The sequence below is a fragment of the Synchiropus splendidus genome, chromosome 15, assembly GCF_027744825.2.
Source record: "Synchiropus splendidus isolate RoL2022-P1 chromosome 15, RoL_Sspl_1.0, whole genome shotgun sequence".
Classification (NCBI taxonomy): Eukaryota; Metazoa; Chordata; class Actinopteri; order Syngnathiformes; family Callionymidae; genus Synchiropus; species Synchiropus splendidus.
Window position 1 is genome coordinate 2,176,563 of NC_071348.1, and position 17,258 is coordinate 2,193,820.

The 17,258-nt window shown below is 53.0% G+C and overlaps 1 protein-coding gene across 1 annotated transcript; it reads left to right on the forward strand.

Annotated features, from left to right (window-relative positions):
* Window positions 1-11,349: 11,349 nt before the first annotated feature.
* On the forward strand, window positions 11,350-16,892 carry LOC128746829 (metalloreductase STEAP4-like). Its single transcript, XM_053844175.1, has 10 exons — window positions 11,350-11,632; window positions 12,062-12,169; window positions 12,241-12,311; window positions 12,375-12,462; window positions 13,162-13,440; window positions 13,616-13,710; window positions 13,770-13,880; window positions 14,608-14,650; window positions 14,710-14,874; window positions 16,505-16,892. Exons 1-10 carry the CDS (start codon window positions 11,447-11,449, stop codon window positions 16,754-16,756), a joined length of 1,398 nt encoding a protein of 465 aa, XP_053700150.1. The 5' UTR covers window positions 11,350-11,446; the 3' UTR covers window positions 16,757-16,892.
* Window positions 16,893-17,258: the final 366 nt, after the last annotated feature.

Consider the following 17,258-nt stretch of genomic DNA (forward strand, 5'->3'; position numbering starts at 1 on the left):
ATGGTGAGGACTCGGCCGTCCCAGGAGGGAGGTGAGGACTCGGCCGTCTCAGGAGGGAGGTGAGGACTCGGCCGTCTCAGGAGGGAGGTGAGGACTCGGCCGTCCCAGGAGGGAGGCGAGGACTCGGCCGTCTCAGGAGGGAGGCGAGGACTCGGCCGTCTCAGGAGGGAGGTGAGGAGTCGGATGGTGAGGACTCGGCCGTCCCAGGAGGGAGGCGAGGACTCGGATGGTGAGGACTCGGCCGTCCCAGGAGGGAGGTGAGGACTCGGATGGTGAGGACTCGGCCGTCCCAGGAGGGAGGCGAGGACTCAGCCGTCCCAGGAGGGAGGCGAGGACTCGGCCGTCCCAGCTGCAAGGTGAGGACTCGGATGGTGAGGACTCGGCCGTCTCAGGAGGGAGGTGAGGACTCGGCCGTCTCAGGAGGGAGGTGAGGACTCGGCCGTCTCAGGAGGGAGGTGAGGACTCGGCCGTCCCAGGAGGGAGGCGAGGACTCGGCCGTCTCAGGAGGGAGGCGAGGACTCGGCCGTCTCAGGAGGGAGGTGAGGAGTCGGATGGTGAGGACTCGGCCGTCCCAGGAGGGAGGTGAGGACTCGGATGGTGAGGACTCGGCCGTCCCAGGAGGGAGGCGAGGACTCGGATGGTGAGGACTCGGCCGTCCCAGGAGGGAGGCGAGGACTCGGATGGTGAGGACTCGGCCGTCCCAGGAGGGAGGCGAGGACTCGGATGGTGAGGACTCGGCCGTCCCAGGAGGGAGGTGAGGACTCGGCCGTCTCAGGAGGGAGGTGAGGACTCGGCCGTCCCAGGAGGGAGGCGAGGACTCGGCCGTCTCAGGAGGGAGGTGAGGACTCGGCCGTCTCAGGAGGGAGGTGAGGACTCGGCCGTCTCAGGAGGGAGGCGAGGACTCGGCCGTCTCAGGAGGGAGGCGAGGACTCGGCCGTCTCAGGAGGGAGGCGAGGACTCGGCCGTCCCAGGAGGGAGGTGAGGACTCGGATGGTGAGGACTCGGCCGTCCCAGGAGGGAGGTGAGGACTCGGATGGTGAGGACTCGGCCGTCCCAGGAGGGAGGCGAGGACTCGGCCGTCCCAGCTGCAAGGTGAGGACTCGGATGGTGAGGACTCGGCCGTCCCAGGAGGGAGGTGAGGACTCGGCCGTCTCAGGAGGGAGGTGAGGACTCGGCCGTCCCAGGAGGGAGGCGAGGACTCGGCCGTCTCAGGAGGGAGGCGAGGACTCGGCCGTCTCAGGAGGGAGGTGAGGAGTCGGATGGTGAGGACTCGGCCGTCCCAGGAGGGAGGTGAGGACTCGGCCGTCTCAGGAGGGAGGCGAGGACTCGGCCGTCCCAGGAGGGAGGCGAGGACTCGGCCGTCTCAGGAGGGAGGTGAGGACTCGGCCGTCTCAGGAGGGAGGTGAGGACTCGGCCGTCCCAGGAGGGAGGCGAGGACTCGGCCGTCTCAGGAGGGAGGCGAGGACTCGGCCGTCTCAGGAGGGAGGTGAGGAGTCGGATGGTGAGGACTCGGCCGTCCCAGGAGGGAGGTGAGGACTCGGATGGTGAGGACTCGGCCGTCCCAGGAGGGAGGCGAGGACTCGGATGGTGAGGACTCGGCCGTCCCAGGAGGGAGGCGAGGACTCGGATGGTGAGGACTCGGCCGTCCCAGGAGGGAGGTGAGGACTCGGATGGTGAGGACTCGGCCGTCCCAGGAGGGAGGTGAGGACTCGGCCGTCTCAGGAGGGAGGTGAGGACTCGGCCGTCCCAGGAGGGAGGCGAGGACTCGGCCGTCTCAGGAGGGAGGCGAGGACTCGGCCGTCCCAGGAGGGAGGTGAGGACTCGGATGGTGAGGACTCGGCCGTCCCAGGAGGGAGGTGAGGACTCGGATGGTGAGGACTCGGCCGTCCCAGGAGGGAGGCGAGGACTCAGCCGTCCCAGGAGGGAGGCGAGGACTCGGCCGTCCCAGCTGCAAGGTGAGGACTCGGATGGTGAGGACTCGGCCGTCCCAGGAGGGAGGTGAGGACTCGGCCGTCTCAGGAGGGAGGTGAGGACTCGGCCGTCCCAGGAGGGAGGCGAGGACTCGGCCGTCTCAGGAGGGAGGTGAGGACTCGGCCGTCTCAGGAGGGAGGTGAGGACTCGGCCGTCTCAGGAGGGAGGCGAGGACTCGGCCGTCTCAGGAGGGAGGCGAGGACTCGGCCGTCTCAGGAGGGAGGCGAGGACTCGGCCGTCCCAGGAGGGAGGTGAGGACTCGGATGGTGAGGACTCGGCCGTCCCAGGAGGGAGGTGAGGACTCGGATGGTGAGGACTCGGCCGTCCCAGGAGGGAGGCGAGGACTCGGCCGTCCCAGCTGCAAGGTGAGGACTCGGATGGTGAGGACTCGGCCGTCCCAGGAGGGAGGTGAGGACTCGGCCGTCTCAGGAGGGAGGTGAGGACTCGGCCGTCCCAGGAGGGAGGCGAGGACTCGGCCGTCTCAGGAGGGAGGCGAGGACTCGGCCGTCTCAGGAGGGAGGTGAGGAGTCGGATGGTGAGGACTCGGCCGTCCCAGGAGGGAGGTGAGGACTCGGCCGTCTCAGGAGGGAGGCGAGGACTCGGCCGTCTCAGGAGGGAGGCGAGGACTCGGCCGTCTCAGGAGGGAGGTGAGGACTCGGCCGTCTCAGGAGGGAGGTGAGGACTCGGCCGTCCCAGGAGGGAGGCGAGGACTCGGCCGTCTCAGGAGGGAGGCGAGGACTCGGCCGTCTCAGGAGGGAGGTGAGGAGTCGGATGGTGAGGACTCGGCCGTCCCAGGAGGGAGGTGAGGACTCGGATGGTGAGGACTCGGCCGTCCCAGGAGGGAGGCGAGGACTCGGATGGTGAGGACTCGGCCGTCCCAGGAGGGAGGCGAGGACTCGGATGGTGAGGACTCGGCCGTCCCAGGAGGGAGGTGAGGACTCGGATGGTGAGGACTCGGCCGTCCCAGGAGGGAGGTGAGGACTCGGCCGTCTCAGGAGGGAGGTGAGGACTCGGCCGTCCCAGGAGGGAGGCGAGGACTCGGCCGTCTCAGGAGGGAGGCGAGGACTCGGCCGTCCCAGGAGGGAGGTGAGGACTCGGATGGTGAGGACTCGGCCGTCCCAGGAGGGAGGTGAGGACTCGGATGGTGAGGACTCGGCCGTCCCAGGAGGGAGGCGAGGACTCAGCCGTCCCAGGAGGGAGGCGAGGACTCGGCCGTCCCAGCTGCAAGGTGAGGACTCGGATGGTGAGGACTCGGCCGTCCCAGGAGGGAGGTGAGGACTCGGCCGTCTCAGGAGGGAGGTGAGGACTCGGCCGTCCCAGGAGGGAGGCGAGGACTCGGCCGTCTCAGGAGGGAGGTGAGGACTCGGCCGTCTCAGGAGGGAGGCGAGGACTCGGCCGTCTCAGGAGGGAGGCGAGGACTCGGCCGTCTCAGGAGGGAGGTGAGGAGTCGGATGGTGAGGACTCGGCCGTCCCAGGAGGGAGGTGAGGACTCGGCCGTCTCAGGAGGGGGGTGAGGACTCGGCCGTCCCAGGAGGGAGGTGAGGAGTCGGATGGTGAGGACTCTGCTGTCCCAAGAGGACGGTGAGGACTTTTTAATAACTGCCTCCTTCACCTCCATCCTCATTAAGAGAGCGAGCTGAGGGATGGAGGAGCGGCGGCTGGAGGTTGGAGCTCCAGCACTCTTGAGTTTGACACATCAAGAGGCATTTAATGGTGTCATTAGAGCAAGTGTTCCACCGAGGGCGAGTGAATCCGGAGGTTAAGAGGAGTTAATCACCTGCCAATCCAGTTGCGTCCGCGGTGCAGGAGCTGCTCATAACTCACTGCAAGTGGGACGCGCCAGAGGAACGCTGTGCAGCCCGCAGGTCAGAGGAGCAGGTCCTGTCTGCCTCCATTCACTGACACACACACACAAAAACGCCAGGCGTTGCAGGCTGGCAGACAGAGAAGTGGAGGATTGACATCTGCAGCTCAAGTCAGGAGAAATATTTGACTCAATATTGGTCTTACTCTGCTCTTCTACGATAATATGAACGTTGACATTCGACGCAGGAGACCATTTTATCACGAGAGTGGTATGTGATCAAAGGAAAAACAACTTCATATTGATGTATTTGAAATGACTGCTCCTCACTGTGTTGGCTTCTGGTGCTCACATCGCAGGTAACACACACTTAAAGCACGTGTCACATCACAAACATGACAAATCCCTGGGAACACAGACTCACAAATGTGTGACTTTTGGCTTTGACGTCCATGTTTTCCCCTTTTCCACTGCCCCTACTGTTGGTAGCAGTTCCCACGCTGAGGAGCTTCCACAGTGGAAGCCAATGTTTTGCAGCATCCGTTTTCGACTTCATCTCAAAGTGCCAGGTGAGCTTTCCTCACTTGGACTCGTTGACTTGAGCCGCACTAGTGAGCGACACCTCCCGCGACTTTATGGCATGATTTACTCACTGTTCCTGCTTTTTCACTGCAACACTTCATTTAGCATGGAAGCCAGCGGAGGAGGCGAGACGTGAGGCAAGCATGCGACCTGAGGCTGGGTCATCCTGGGACCCTCATGTTTGCAACTCGTGTGTTTGGACCGGAGCCCCTGACCAGTGAGCTGGACTGCATGTTTGAGAGTGTCAGAGTCACCTGAAGGAGAGGAGGGCACCAGAGAGTCTGCGTCAGGATGTCCCGCCGACGTTCCTGGGAATGTTGAGTTCAACAGTTACAGCGTGTCCGGTACATCAGAGGAGCGGAGCGAATGCTGGAGAAGAAGGTTTTCCCTCCGCTTCTGAGCAAGCTCCTGGGGTTAATCGGAACAGTGATGTGCTGCTGGGACACTGGCAGCTCTACACAACCCAATATTTACTGTCCGCTTCCCTTCACTCCATCACAGCAAATGTGCCGGGCAGGACACGCTCACACACGCGCCTGAGCTGGACATGGGAGACAGTCATTGTGCAGATAGATGGAGGAGGTAAATAGGGCTGTCACGGCGGCGTGATGGAAGGAGGCAGCAAGAATTCATCCTGTGTTTCTGCGGTGGCCCCCCGTACCCCCGCTGTCAGCCTGCTGAATTACAGCCCACTGTGTCTGTAGGGAGAGAAAAGTCCTCCACTTTTCTCCAGAGAAGTCCTGCATGCTACTTCCTGCTCGCCTCATCAGGCGTGAAAAGTCAGAGCTGCTGAAACTAATGTCAATAGGAGAGAATTGATGAAGAAGCGGTGTGTGTGTGTCGGGTCTCTTCAGCTCTGAGAGTTGGATGGAAGGAGCGGGGAAACGAAAACATCCTCCCGTTCTGGTTGGAAGTGGAATCCCACCGGGTCAGTAAATGACCCACCCAAATGTTAACGGTCTGCAGCCAACGCTGGGTCGAGCATGCGGAGGAAGAGCAGAGCCTAACTAACCACTGTTCAGATGGTTCTGGAGTTCCACACGTGTATCCCAGCACTTCTCCAAGCTCAGCTTGCACAAGCTACTCACACCTTCCTCTTACTACTTTCACTTCCTGCACTCTCTTCCTCATTCAGCCAGGCGTCGAGAGGCAGAAGCTGCGGCGGCGTAATTAGAAGTGGAGCATCAGGGTTAAAGACGGAGGATTTGAAAAGATGAGGATGAAGGAAGCTACAGTCACAGGTCTCCTCTGGGAGGAATCCGCTGAAGTGAAAGAAGGTGAAGGGCTTGGAAATGGAAGAACGGTGCCTCGCTCTTCCCAGTCAACGTACCTCTTCCTCGCGCTTGACAATCACAGCTCCAATTCTGCTCCTCTGCTCCTGCTTTCTCCGCGTCTTTACTACAACTCATCTCTGTACATCAGCTTGGGCACACACACACACACACGTTCAGACGAGTCATTCAGGACAATTGCTGAACATGTTTCATCAAAGGCCGACTCAGGTAGCACACGCCTCCTGAACTAATGCTATGAAAAGAGACAAGAAGGAATGTTCGCTCACACGCACGTAGGCACGCGCGCTCGCTCACTCGCACGCACGCTTGCTCACACACACACTAGCTCACACACACGCTTTCTCACTCACTCGCACGCACACTTGCTTGCTCACGTGCACACATGCTAACTCGTACTCAGGCTCAGTCGCACACACGCTCACTTGCTCGCACGCACATTCGCTCACACGCACGCTCGCATGCAAGCTCACACACACACACCCGCACAGGCTCACTCGCTCACAGTCACTTGCTCACATGCGCGCTCACTCACTCACACGCTCACTCACACGCCCACTCACTCGCACGCACACTTGGCTTCCCGGAGGCTCATTCCGAGACTGCGCCGTGGTTTGACAGTGTAGTTACTCCCTGTCACAAGGGCTCTTCTGTCACTGGTGTGAGCGTGCGGGGCTCCTTCAGTCTCCATCCTGTTAGCAGCCGTATTAACCTGGGGTCTCTCTGCTCTCCTGATCACTGTAACCCCATTAACTCCCATTAAGCCTCATTACCAGCCGGCTGAGGACGGCGGCCGCCTGCCTCCCCTCCTGTCTGACTCGGCAGCCCACGCCTCCTGCAGCCCCGGGAGTGTGGGGGGGAGACAAACAGGCATCCTCCACTGGCGAAGGTGGATTTCATGTAACTTTCTTACTGGAAAAACCAGCCGCAGTGACAGTTTGACACCGAGCCAACTCTAATGATACATGACTGACGGGGACTTACGGACGCACTTGTGCGACCTCCTCCAGGATCAGGCTGCTGCAGCAGTCGGGGAAAAGCTCTAGCTTTGAGCACATTCACCTGCCGTCACTACTATCTCTGACCCATCAACGATGAACTCAAACTCACCGTGTGTGTGTGTGTGTGTGTTTACCGTTGAAATTGGACTTCTTTTTTATGACATTTGACCATGAAACATGAGGCAGCTCTTTTCTTTCCTGCTTCCGATCTATTTTTAATGAATGGTTTCATTTGATAATGAAAGGGTTAAAGAGTCTGGGAAAAGATCATACTCCTTCATCCTGCTGCTCCTTTCCCATCTGTTCTATTCTACCATGGTTTCTTTTCTCCTTCTCCACACTGGCTGAACTTTTTTCGGGATTCCGTTGCTAGCCGCGTGTTATTGTGCTAGCGGTTCAGCAGATGCTGTCGCCAGCTTCCCGTGGAAGTCGTAACCGCACTCACCATTCCTGCTGAATGCAGCCCAGTCAGTTTCACTTCTTCTTTGAAATGTGGAAGTTTCGCTGAAGACCTCCTCACAAAGAGCCCGGCTGTGCTTGAACTGCCACAGGAACAACGCTGCTCTCCTCACCAGAAACGTGTGTGTAAATCAATGCAGGTTTGTCCAGGCCGGTTCAATGGAGGCCCTGAAAGGTCAGTCAAGGACGTGACTGTTTGAGTCTATGAACTGACCATGTGACTGGAAACAAGTGCAGAGTGGAAGTGTCCTCACGATGATACATGTCAGCTCTATTGGAGCAAACAAAACCAAATCAACTCACATCTGACAGGTGGAGACTTATAGTGAAGTGAGTTCCTTATTGAAACCCTGATTTACAGTCCAAACTACAGCTCAACTCCCTTGTTTCCTTTTATGGGAGCTTTATCTGCTGCGGCTGCCTTCAGTGAGGTTTTACAGCCGCCATGAAGAGAAATCCTGTTAAGCAAAGATCATGTCCCCAGATACAGAGGGAGGAAGATATCTGCGTGTGTGAGAACCACTATGCTGGTATTGTTTTTAACCAGCAGAATCAGGAGGTTTTGGTGAAGTGAGGCCCTGTTCTCACTTCTGCAAGCCTCCATTTGAGACACTGATGATGAACTAGGTTTTTATACATGGCTTTGAGCTTAGAGTGAGAGGCGAGGGGAAGCTTTATGTCAGTGCCTTCACTTAGACAGAAGTACAAATGTATGTGAGAGTGTGTGTGTGTTCTCTTGTGGGGACCGATTCTTGGAAACACTCCTCTTTTTGCCATTCCCCCATGAAGTTAAGCCTCAATTTGAGGGTGAAGCCTTCAAAATACGGAAAGGTCAGTGAAGGTCATTGGATGGTTAAACGTGACCAGGAGAGGAAGAGGCTTTTGCCCTTTCATCGGATTATATTAGATCTGATAAGACTAGAAAATGGTGTCCTTGGAACGCAAAGGTCTCAACATCAACATATTTCTGGTGGTTGTTGTCGTCTCTTGCCACATCTGCTGACAGCAAGGGCGAAGCATGCATGAGGAACCCAGGCGCCTCATTAGCTCTCTGGCACATTCAGGCTTGTCACATGGTCAGAATATCCTGCAACTCTACAGCACATTAGAAGGGATTCCTTCTGTAGCATGTGCCACAAATATAGCAACAAACCGAGTCATACTTTTGTGCATATTTATTGTGGTAAGCAACCAAAAACCAACTCATATATTGGTGTCCACATCTAACTCTCTGACACTGTTCGCTGCTACTCTCCAAACATAATCAGAAAGTGTTTGTTACTCTTCTTCTTCTTCCTCTTTGGGCTTCTCCCTTCAGTGGTGGCCACAGTGGATCACCTTCCTCCATCTCCCCCTGTCCTCTGCTTCCTCTTCTCTCAAACCTACAAACCTCATGTCCTCCTTCACCACCTCCATCAGTCTCCTCTTTGAAGCTCAGCATCTGCTACCTCCAGCTCTGCCTCCTGTCTTCTCCTCAGTGCCACTGTTTCCAAACCATACAACATTGCTGGCCCCACCACCCTTTTGGACACTTTCCCTTCCATCCTTCCCCACACTCTTTCACTTTTCTCCAATATTCCACCCTGCCTGCTTCTTCACCTCTCCCTCACACTCTCCATGGCCCTGGACAGTTGAGCCTCAGTACTTCAAACCCCCCACCTTCTTTACCTCTGCATCCTGTCACTCCACCTGTCCACTTGGCTCCCTCTCATTCACACACATGGAGTCTTAGTGCGGCTGACCTTCATTCCTCTGCTTTCTAAGGCAAACCTCCACCTCTCTAGCTGATCTGGTTCCCTGCTCTCACCACAGATCACAATGTCATCTGCAAACATCATCAAGGGGCTTCTTGTCTTCGTCTGTCAACTTGTCCATCACCATCTGTTTGTTACTATTTCAGCATTTGCCTCTCCACCGCAGTTATTTGGTTGGGCTAAGGGATTGTTGCACCAACTCCTGTTAGGGATTCCACAGTGAGTCACCACCAACATCCATATCACAGCTCTCCTCTTCATGTCCGCCTTCATCACATCCGTGAGTCTCAACTGTTGTTGTTGGTTTGTCGGTGTCACTCTGCTGCTTTGTTTTTCCATGACAATGCTGTGAGGTCAAGGCGCAGGCTCTCCAGAGGGAGCACCAGCTGTCTGTTTGCGGGACTATAGTAAGCGCTCCTTCATTATGTGAGCTCCGCTTGGATTTCTGTAAACCGGGCCGTGTTGAATCATCACTTCCATGGAAGTAAGAAAATCACACAGTGTGGCCCTGAGGTGAAGCAGAGGGAGTAATTACAGTGTAGGACAGGTCACCAGGCCCGCGGTTCACCTCACCATGAAGACTGGAGCTATTCTGGACCGCGGGGACCACGACGCATTAATTACTCACAGGGGCGTGTGGGAGCAGACTGGCATTTGCTTTATTCGCAGCAAATACCACGAATCCTTTCCAAACAGTATCCCTGAGTTCAATCTCTCAGAGAGGGTTGTCACTGGCACATCATCACGGGACCCCCAGGTTACTGCTGGGGGCACATGCTGAAGTCATTATACGCAGGGAGGATGGGGGTTGGAGGCATTCCACAGCGTGGTGTTTACTTACGGTGACCGCCACTCCATCCGCCGTGTTTGCCTTTCAGCCCTAATCCTGCGTCCACGTCGCTCATCTTCATCCCAGCTCTGCTGTCTTTCAGTCATTCTGCTGCGGATCGTCGGTGCAGTCGTGGATTTAAAGTTTAAAAAGGCTTGATGCATTGTCGGAGCTGGTGAAGCCCCTCGACCTTTAACCAGCCCTTGAGTTGCACCTTCTGCTTTTTCACCTTGAGAAAACAGTTAGTCCAGAGTTATGACAGAGAAGGCGGTGAAGAAGACAGTGCGGACATGGTGAAACAGGTGGCCAGTTATGGAGCTGGATCTCTGCCACCGAATCATACCAATGTGTCTTGGTTATTGTACACTCAAAACATGTTTTTCTGACCTCACATCACCTTTTACGCTCTTAAAATAATCTTGGTGCTCGCTGAACTTCGCCTACACTCAGTGTTGTACGCTCACACTCGACCATTCTTCCACTCGCTCAGTGTCGTTCGCATGTGCTCGACCTCTCCGCCGCTCGCTCAGTGTCGTACACTCGCGCTCTACCTTTCTTCTTCTCGCTCAGTGTCGTTCGCATGTGCTCGACCTCTCCGCCGCTCGCTCAGTGTCGTACACTCGCGCTCTACCTTTCTTCTTCTCGCTCAGTGTCGTTCGCATGTGCTCGACCTCTCCGCCGCTCGCTCAGTGTCGTACACTCGCGCTCTACCTTTCTTCTTCTCGCTCACTGTCGTTCGCTCGTGCTCGACCTCTCCGCCGCTCGCTCAGTGTCGTACACTCGCGCTCTACCTTTCTTCTTCTCGCTCACTGTCGTTCGCTCGTGCTCGACCTCTCCGCCGCTCGCTCAGTGTCGTACACTCGCGCTCTACCTTTCTTCTTCTCGCTCAGTGTCGTTCACATGTGCTCGACCTCTCCGCCGCTCGCTCAGTGTCGTACACTCGCGCTCTACCTTTCTTCTTCTCGCTCACTGTCGTTCGCTCGTGCTCTACCTCTCTTCTACTCACTCAGTGTCGTATGCTTGTGCTTGTGCTCGACCTCTCCGCCACTTGCTCAGAGTGAAACCGAACTTGAGCGTGAGCGTGTGCATGTTTTGAGTGCACAATTACCAAGACTCATTCGTACGAGTCTGTAGCAGAGGGACCTTCTGGAGTGAAAAAGAAGCTTGATAGGACAGCAATGGTCACGCATGTCAGTATTTTCCTATGTATTTTCCACTTAGTATCAAGACGTCATCAATCGATCTAGCTAGACTCAGGAGTCAGAAGAGATGAAGATACTGAGGTTGTCAACAGAACGTTTGGCAGCAGGCAGGGAACAACTTCGATCGTGGTTTTCCAGCGTTGCACAACTGCCAAATGTTTTCTGTGCTGCAGTTTCCTTTTTATTGCATCAAAATGTTCTGCCAGTTGGATTTGGTTTCATGATTTTGCAACGTTTTTTTTTGTCCTTGCGTCCTGCTGCTGTCAGACACATACTGTCCTTTTTGTGTGTCTGTCTGTTCACACACACAAAAGCAAACACAACCTCTGGCAAATAACCGTGTGAGCACACACTGATTCATCCCGCGGAGTTTCCCAGTTGAAAGCCACTGCATTTTCCAAAAAATGGGAGGAGATAAAATGGGGGGGGGCAAAGTAGACGGACTGAGTCATGAAGGAGAACAAGCAGGTCGCTGACTGAACAGGCAGAGGGGCAGATTGTGATCCAGCTGTCTGACGCTCTGACAGAAACCCTGCTGAAAGTCCAAGCAGCATGTCAGAGAGCCTGGGTCTTTGCCCACCAGGCAAGATGGAGTCCTCTGAGCAGCAGCAGCTGTGTGTCTTTGGGACCGGGGACTTGGGTCGCTCTCTGGGTCAGCGTTTGCTCCAGACTGGATTCAAGGTTGTGTACGGCAGCCGCAGACCCGACAGCTGTGGCCCCCTGCCTTATGGAGCTCAGGTAACCGGAGCATTTCTCCATTTCAGCCGGACGCCACGTGAACGCTGTGGATTTCACTTAGATCCGGGCGACAATCTGTGCATGCATTTGTACGTTTCGCAGGGATGTTTCAAAATGTTTGTACAGTTCTAGATCTGAGCAAAAAAAAATCAGTGGTTGTAACAGAAAGTTCCACTTGGGCCACAGTCCAAACAAACCAGCAGGAGGAGGTCACGTGAGGGGCCAGGGGTAAGTGAGGGCTAGGAAGCTGGCCACGACTGTCAGCAGCTTTAGAAGGCAGGGCCTAAGTGACATGGACAGGAAGTTGCCATGACTCATGAAATGAGGAATTACAAGAGTAGCATTTTCACCTTAATGTACATGACCACATTGTGAGCAAGAGTCTGCAGTCTTGACTCCACCACCAAGCCTGTCAAATGGTGTGCTCAGGTGAGGAGCCACATGGAAGCAGCCCAGGCGGCCAGGCTGGTCTTCATTTGTGTTCACAGAGAAAACTACAGCTTCCTGGAGAGCCTTGCTTCCCAACTGACGGGCAAGGTAGGAACCTTCACGGAGGTCTGACTTACAGCAAAGCGCCTCACTCCTTGTGTCCCCTACTGGCTCGTCAGGTTCTGGTGGATGTCAGCAACAACCGGAAGAAGGGCCTTTACCCCGAGGCCAATGCTGAGTTTCTGCAACGGTAGAGACCATTGAATATTGGTCCTTGCAGAGCTAATCCACAGCATGGAATTCTGTTTTTCAGAATGCTACCTGGATCTTATGTGATCAAATGCTTTAACACATTGTCGTCGTGGAGCCTGCAGAACGGACCTTCTGATGCCTGCAGGCAGGTACGGGCTGGTTCTGAATGCATGGTTTTTACTGACACTAGTTCCAATGCTATGCTGTCCAACTGCTAACTGCTTTGCCCTGTGGCAGCAAGTCAACCTTCATCTCCACCACGAGCCTCCATGGATGTCTTCCTCTCCTTCTTTTGCCCAGTACTCCCATCTCTAAGGCTCTCAGTCTCTCCTCCCTAACTGTCTCCAAACCTCTCCACATTAAGTCAGTAAACCATGCACCACAGGTGTGTCACTGATCAGTTGCCTCCACCCTGCCTGCACTCTCCTCTTCACATCTTTTCATCTCTGGCCATCAGCCGTCAGTCCAGCTGAGATTGTGAGCTTTATTTCCAGCCAGCCACGTGCGTTGCCCTCTGTTGCATCCCAGAACCAGTCTCTGTCAGAAGTGAGCCCTCCTTCGCATGCTTGACTTTCCCCTCTGCAGAAGTGTGGCACATGCAGGTAGTTCAGCTTCTCTTTTGATCTGTTAGCGTGATCCCAGAGGACTTCAAATACGTGTGTGTTTTCGTCGGCTGGGGGTGGATGCTATGTTTATTTATCAGGAGCTTGTTGTTTTTGGCTCATGCTGCATAATCAGCCTCTCGGCCGCAGAGATGAATGAACCATCAGTCCGGAACAGGAAGCTCAGAAACGTCTCCTTCAATTGTGTCTGTTTCACCCTATCCATGCAAGACGCTCTTTTCTCAGGTGCACCTGTGTGGGAACAACGCTGACGCCAAGCAGGCAGTTGCTGAAGTGGCCACTAAGTTGGGATTCATAGTCCTGGACAGAGGCTCCTTGTCCGCTGCTGGAGAACTGGAGGACTTTCCCCTCCAACTCTTCCCGGAGTGGAGGCTTCCACTCCGCGTTGCCCTCAGTCTCATCACCTTCTTCTTCTTCTACCTGCTCAGCAGAGATGTCATCTTTGCATACGTTACACAGGGGACTGACATCTCCTTCAGGATCATGGTGTCTCTGGCCAATAAGGTACTGCAATACTGGACATGCTGTAATATGGATTTTGAAGAATTGACTTGTTGAATTACCTTTAACTAAAATACTCCAATATGTAATAGCGAGCGCTTTATAGAATACATTGATGTGCTGGTAACAACATCCAGTCCTGACGTCACAGTCCTGTCCTGGCCTGGGTGTGTTGCAGGTGTTCCCCATCGTGGCGCTCATCATGTTAGCGCTGTGCTACCTGCCTGGTGTCATGGCTGCTTTCCTTCAGCTGCACAGAGGAACCAAATACAGGTCCGGCTCCTTGTCACCTGCTGGTCACCGCCCCTTCATTCCTGCCTTGATGTTTGCAGCCGTTTCCCAGACTGGCTGGATCGCTGGATGCTGTGCAGGAAACAGCTGGGCCTGGTGGCCCTGGCCTTGGCCTTCCTCCACGTCCTCTACACGCTGATCATTCCTATCAGGTGACTGGGCACTGGCGCTGCCAACGCCGTGAATACACTCGCCACACACTTGCTACAGGATACTGAAGTGACCTCCAGGCGCAAGAACTGCATTGACATTTCACTTTTCTTTTTCCTGAAAAATTGACACTTTTTGTATTTTAGAATTGTACATATTATTATTAGGGGTGAGATTCGGTTTAAAAAAAAAAAAACTATTTAAGAGGATAGTTTAGAGGATTTGTGATGAATTCATCAGTCTAATGGTCTAAGAATATTTGCCACAAGAAGCCGCATTTGTCAATGTGAATGAATTTGGTGGAGCCATATATACATTTAAACAACAAAATATTGTTCACTTTGTTTGACAATAGCACAATAAATCACGATGGCGGCTATATTCATATTTCACCTTATTTAAACTAAAGCTCTTTTAATATCCAGAAAATATTTGTATAAGAATTTCAATTTTATAAGGATTTCAAGTACATTCAGAGTAGTGGAAACCCTGGTCATTGTGTAGTGAAAAACAACATGGAGGGATTCCTCCATGTTGTTGTTGTTATCATCCTAGCTGCACGTACAAAGGTTCTGTGTTGTCTGGAGAGCAAACTGTTAAATTAAATTAAATCAAATTAAATTAAATTAAATTAAATTAAAAAAATCAACATATCAACAGGGTTGAAGATATTCATAGTTTCCCCATGCTCCTCTCACTGTATGCCGTTTTGCTCCTGTCTCTGAGCAGATATTACGTGAGATACAGGATCGGGCAGAGCATCATCAAACAGGTGATATGGAAGCTTTTGTGGCTGGCCTTTCTCAGCATTAACACTGAGTCAACATGCAGATCCAGGAGAACCAAACGGCGAAGTTCGACACCACGTTGGCCTGGCGCAGCGACTCCTACTACTCCATGGGAATCCTGGGATTTGCCTTCTTTGTCCTGCTGGGAATATCATCCCTGCCTTCTGTCAGCAACGCTCTCAGCTGGCGGGAATTCCACTTCATTCAGGTGCTGGTCATCGCTCAGACATTATCGGATCAGTGCATTATCTGCCTTCAGTGCGGCCGCGGTTTGCAGATGTTTTATTAAACGGACCACGGCCCCCAAAGCAAAGGCTTTTCATGAGCCACTTGTTGGTGCCTGCCTGTGTAATGAAAACATGAAATTAAAGACGGCGCCACATCAGAGTTGATTGGTTTTTATAGAAACAAATTCATTCAGGACGCGCCAAGCTAATTATAGAGCCTGTCACTTTTCCCTCTCATGTTTTGAAACATTAGACAATTAATAGAGAGGCGCCATTGATTTTCCACTTTATTTTCCGCCAAATGAATAGAAGTCGGCGTCCTGGCGGGAGACTGATAACCACATGGCGAGGCCAGTGATACTCCACACAGCAGTTGTGGAGAGAGTACGCAGCGTCCGCTGTGTAGCCGCTTGACTGCTGCATGGAGAACCTTGTTTTGTATGGGGCTAGAATGGAGCCAGCTTACATTGGCATTGAAAGAAAAATGGCTGAGTAAAAGAATATAGGAATTGAAAAACAGAATATTGGCTGAAACATTTTTGTATTGAGGTAGATAACTAGAATGCACAAATATTAAAAATGGAATATATTTCTATATTTATTTTTTTCTGCCAGTTTCAATGACTATATTCTGTTTTTCAGCCAATATTCTGTTTTTCAAAGCCAATGTAAGCTGGCCACCATTCTAGCCCCATACTTTTGGAAGGACTTTGGAAGAGCTCTGAGCCTCCATCTTGTTTCAGGAGATGGAGAGGTTCTGAGGGCGGAAACTCTTTCCCTGATGCCATATTGTCAAATCAAAAGTAAATGGTGGACCGGAGGAGCAGGTGGAGGGGTCACGTTTCACCTCAGCTGCATCAGTTAAAAGTCTCGTTCCAGCGTGCTCCTGATGCATCTGCTCGGGATGACTATTAAGGTGCTTGAAATGTGCCAAGCTCAGCTGAATGTGACTCGCAAATTCATCATTTAGTTAGCGCGGTGACGCAGGGGTCCAATTTCAAACAGGCCCGCTTTTTGAGATCTACTTTAAATGTGCCTGCTGGAGATATGTGAAGGTGTCATGATTTCTCTCGGTCCGCGGCAGCTTCTGCACCTGTTTACGCTGCAGGCTGTTCAGCTTCGCTTTACTGTGAAAACCTGCAGCTTCTGGACCTTTCAGACATGTGGATGGTGCCCAAATCATTTTCTGCAATTTCCTATTTGCTGATATTCCAGGCATGAGTGATGAGGACAATTTTGTGGACGGAAAAAAAAAAAAACGCCAGGAGAAATCTTCAGAATGTGTCTTTCTGCAACAAAAATATTTACCTCCTCCTCTTTCGTAAATTGCAAATAGAATCAGCATCAGTAGCGGAAAGAGAAACTCATTCATAAATGTAACTGGGTCATGTCAAGCTCATTCTCTCGCCCCCCCCCACCCCTTATATTCCAGCCTAAATTAGAGCAGCGCTTTAAATGTTAAGTTATTCATCAAGTGTAATTCAGGGGGCAGGTATTATCCCTGGCTACAGTTATTAGCGTGTGTGTTTAGACTAACACAACACACACACACACACACACAGTATATGTGTTGCGTCTTCTGAATCTTAGTTTTCCTCTCTTGTGTTTCAGTCCAAGCTGGGCTACCTGACCTTGTTCCTCTGCACCCTCCACACCTACCTCTATGGCTGGGACAGGTTTTTAAAGCCAACCACCTACAAGTGGAACACTCCACCTGGGTACTTGCTGTGTCTGGTGGTTCCCACTGTGGTGCTGCTCCTGAGGCTGCTCATCCTCCTGCCGTGTCTGGACCGCACCTTGACCCGGATACGTCAGGGCTGGGAGCGGTCGCAGTCAGACGAGCAGAAAACTCTGTTAGCATAGGCAGGCAGTTGTGCACAGTATACAAGTGGACACACTCTTGCTGACCCTCAAACATGCTGAACCACGGACCATAATGAGTGCTATCATCTTGATTTAAAAGCACCCCGTTCTTCAATAAAAGATCCTGTTTACTCGTTTCAGACTGTTGAATTCGTGATCAGCCTTTGCTATTTTATTTTATTTTATTGACAGCTCTTTATTCCAAAGCACTTTCCTAGCTGACCATGGCAATAAAGTTGATTCTGATTCTGATTTTCACCCAGAAAAATGACTCCATTCCAGTCCCTAAGGCCTGATCAAAGGAAGGCAGGAGGCCTCAGTGGCTGCAACATCAGAACATTAGAAGCCTTATTGATGTGTTTATCTTAAACTTAAAATATGAAGACACTAAACCAGCATTTGTTATGATTAGTGGTGGGACTTTAACAAGTGAATTACGATGAATGAACTACAAAAAAAAAGTGTTAAAATATTGAAGCATTTAATCATTTCAATTTCATTT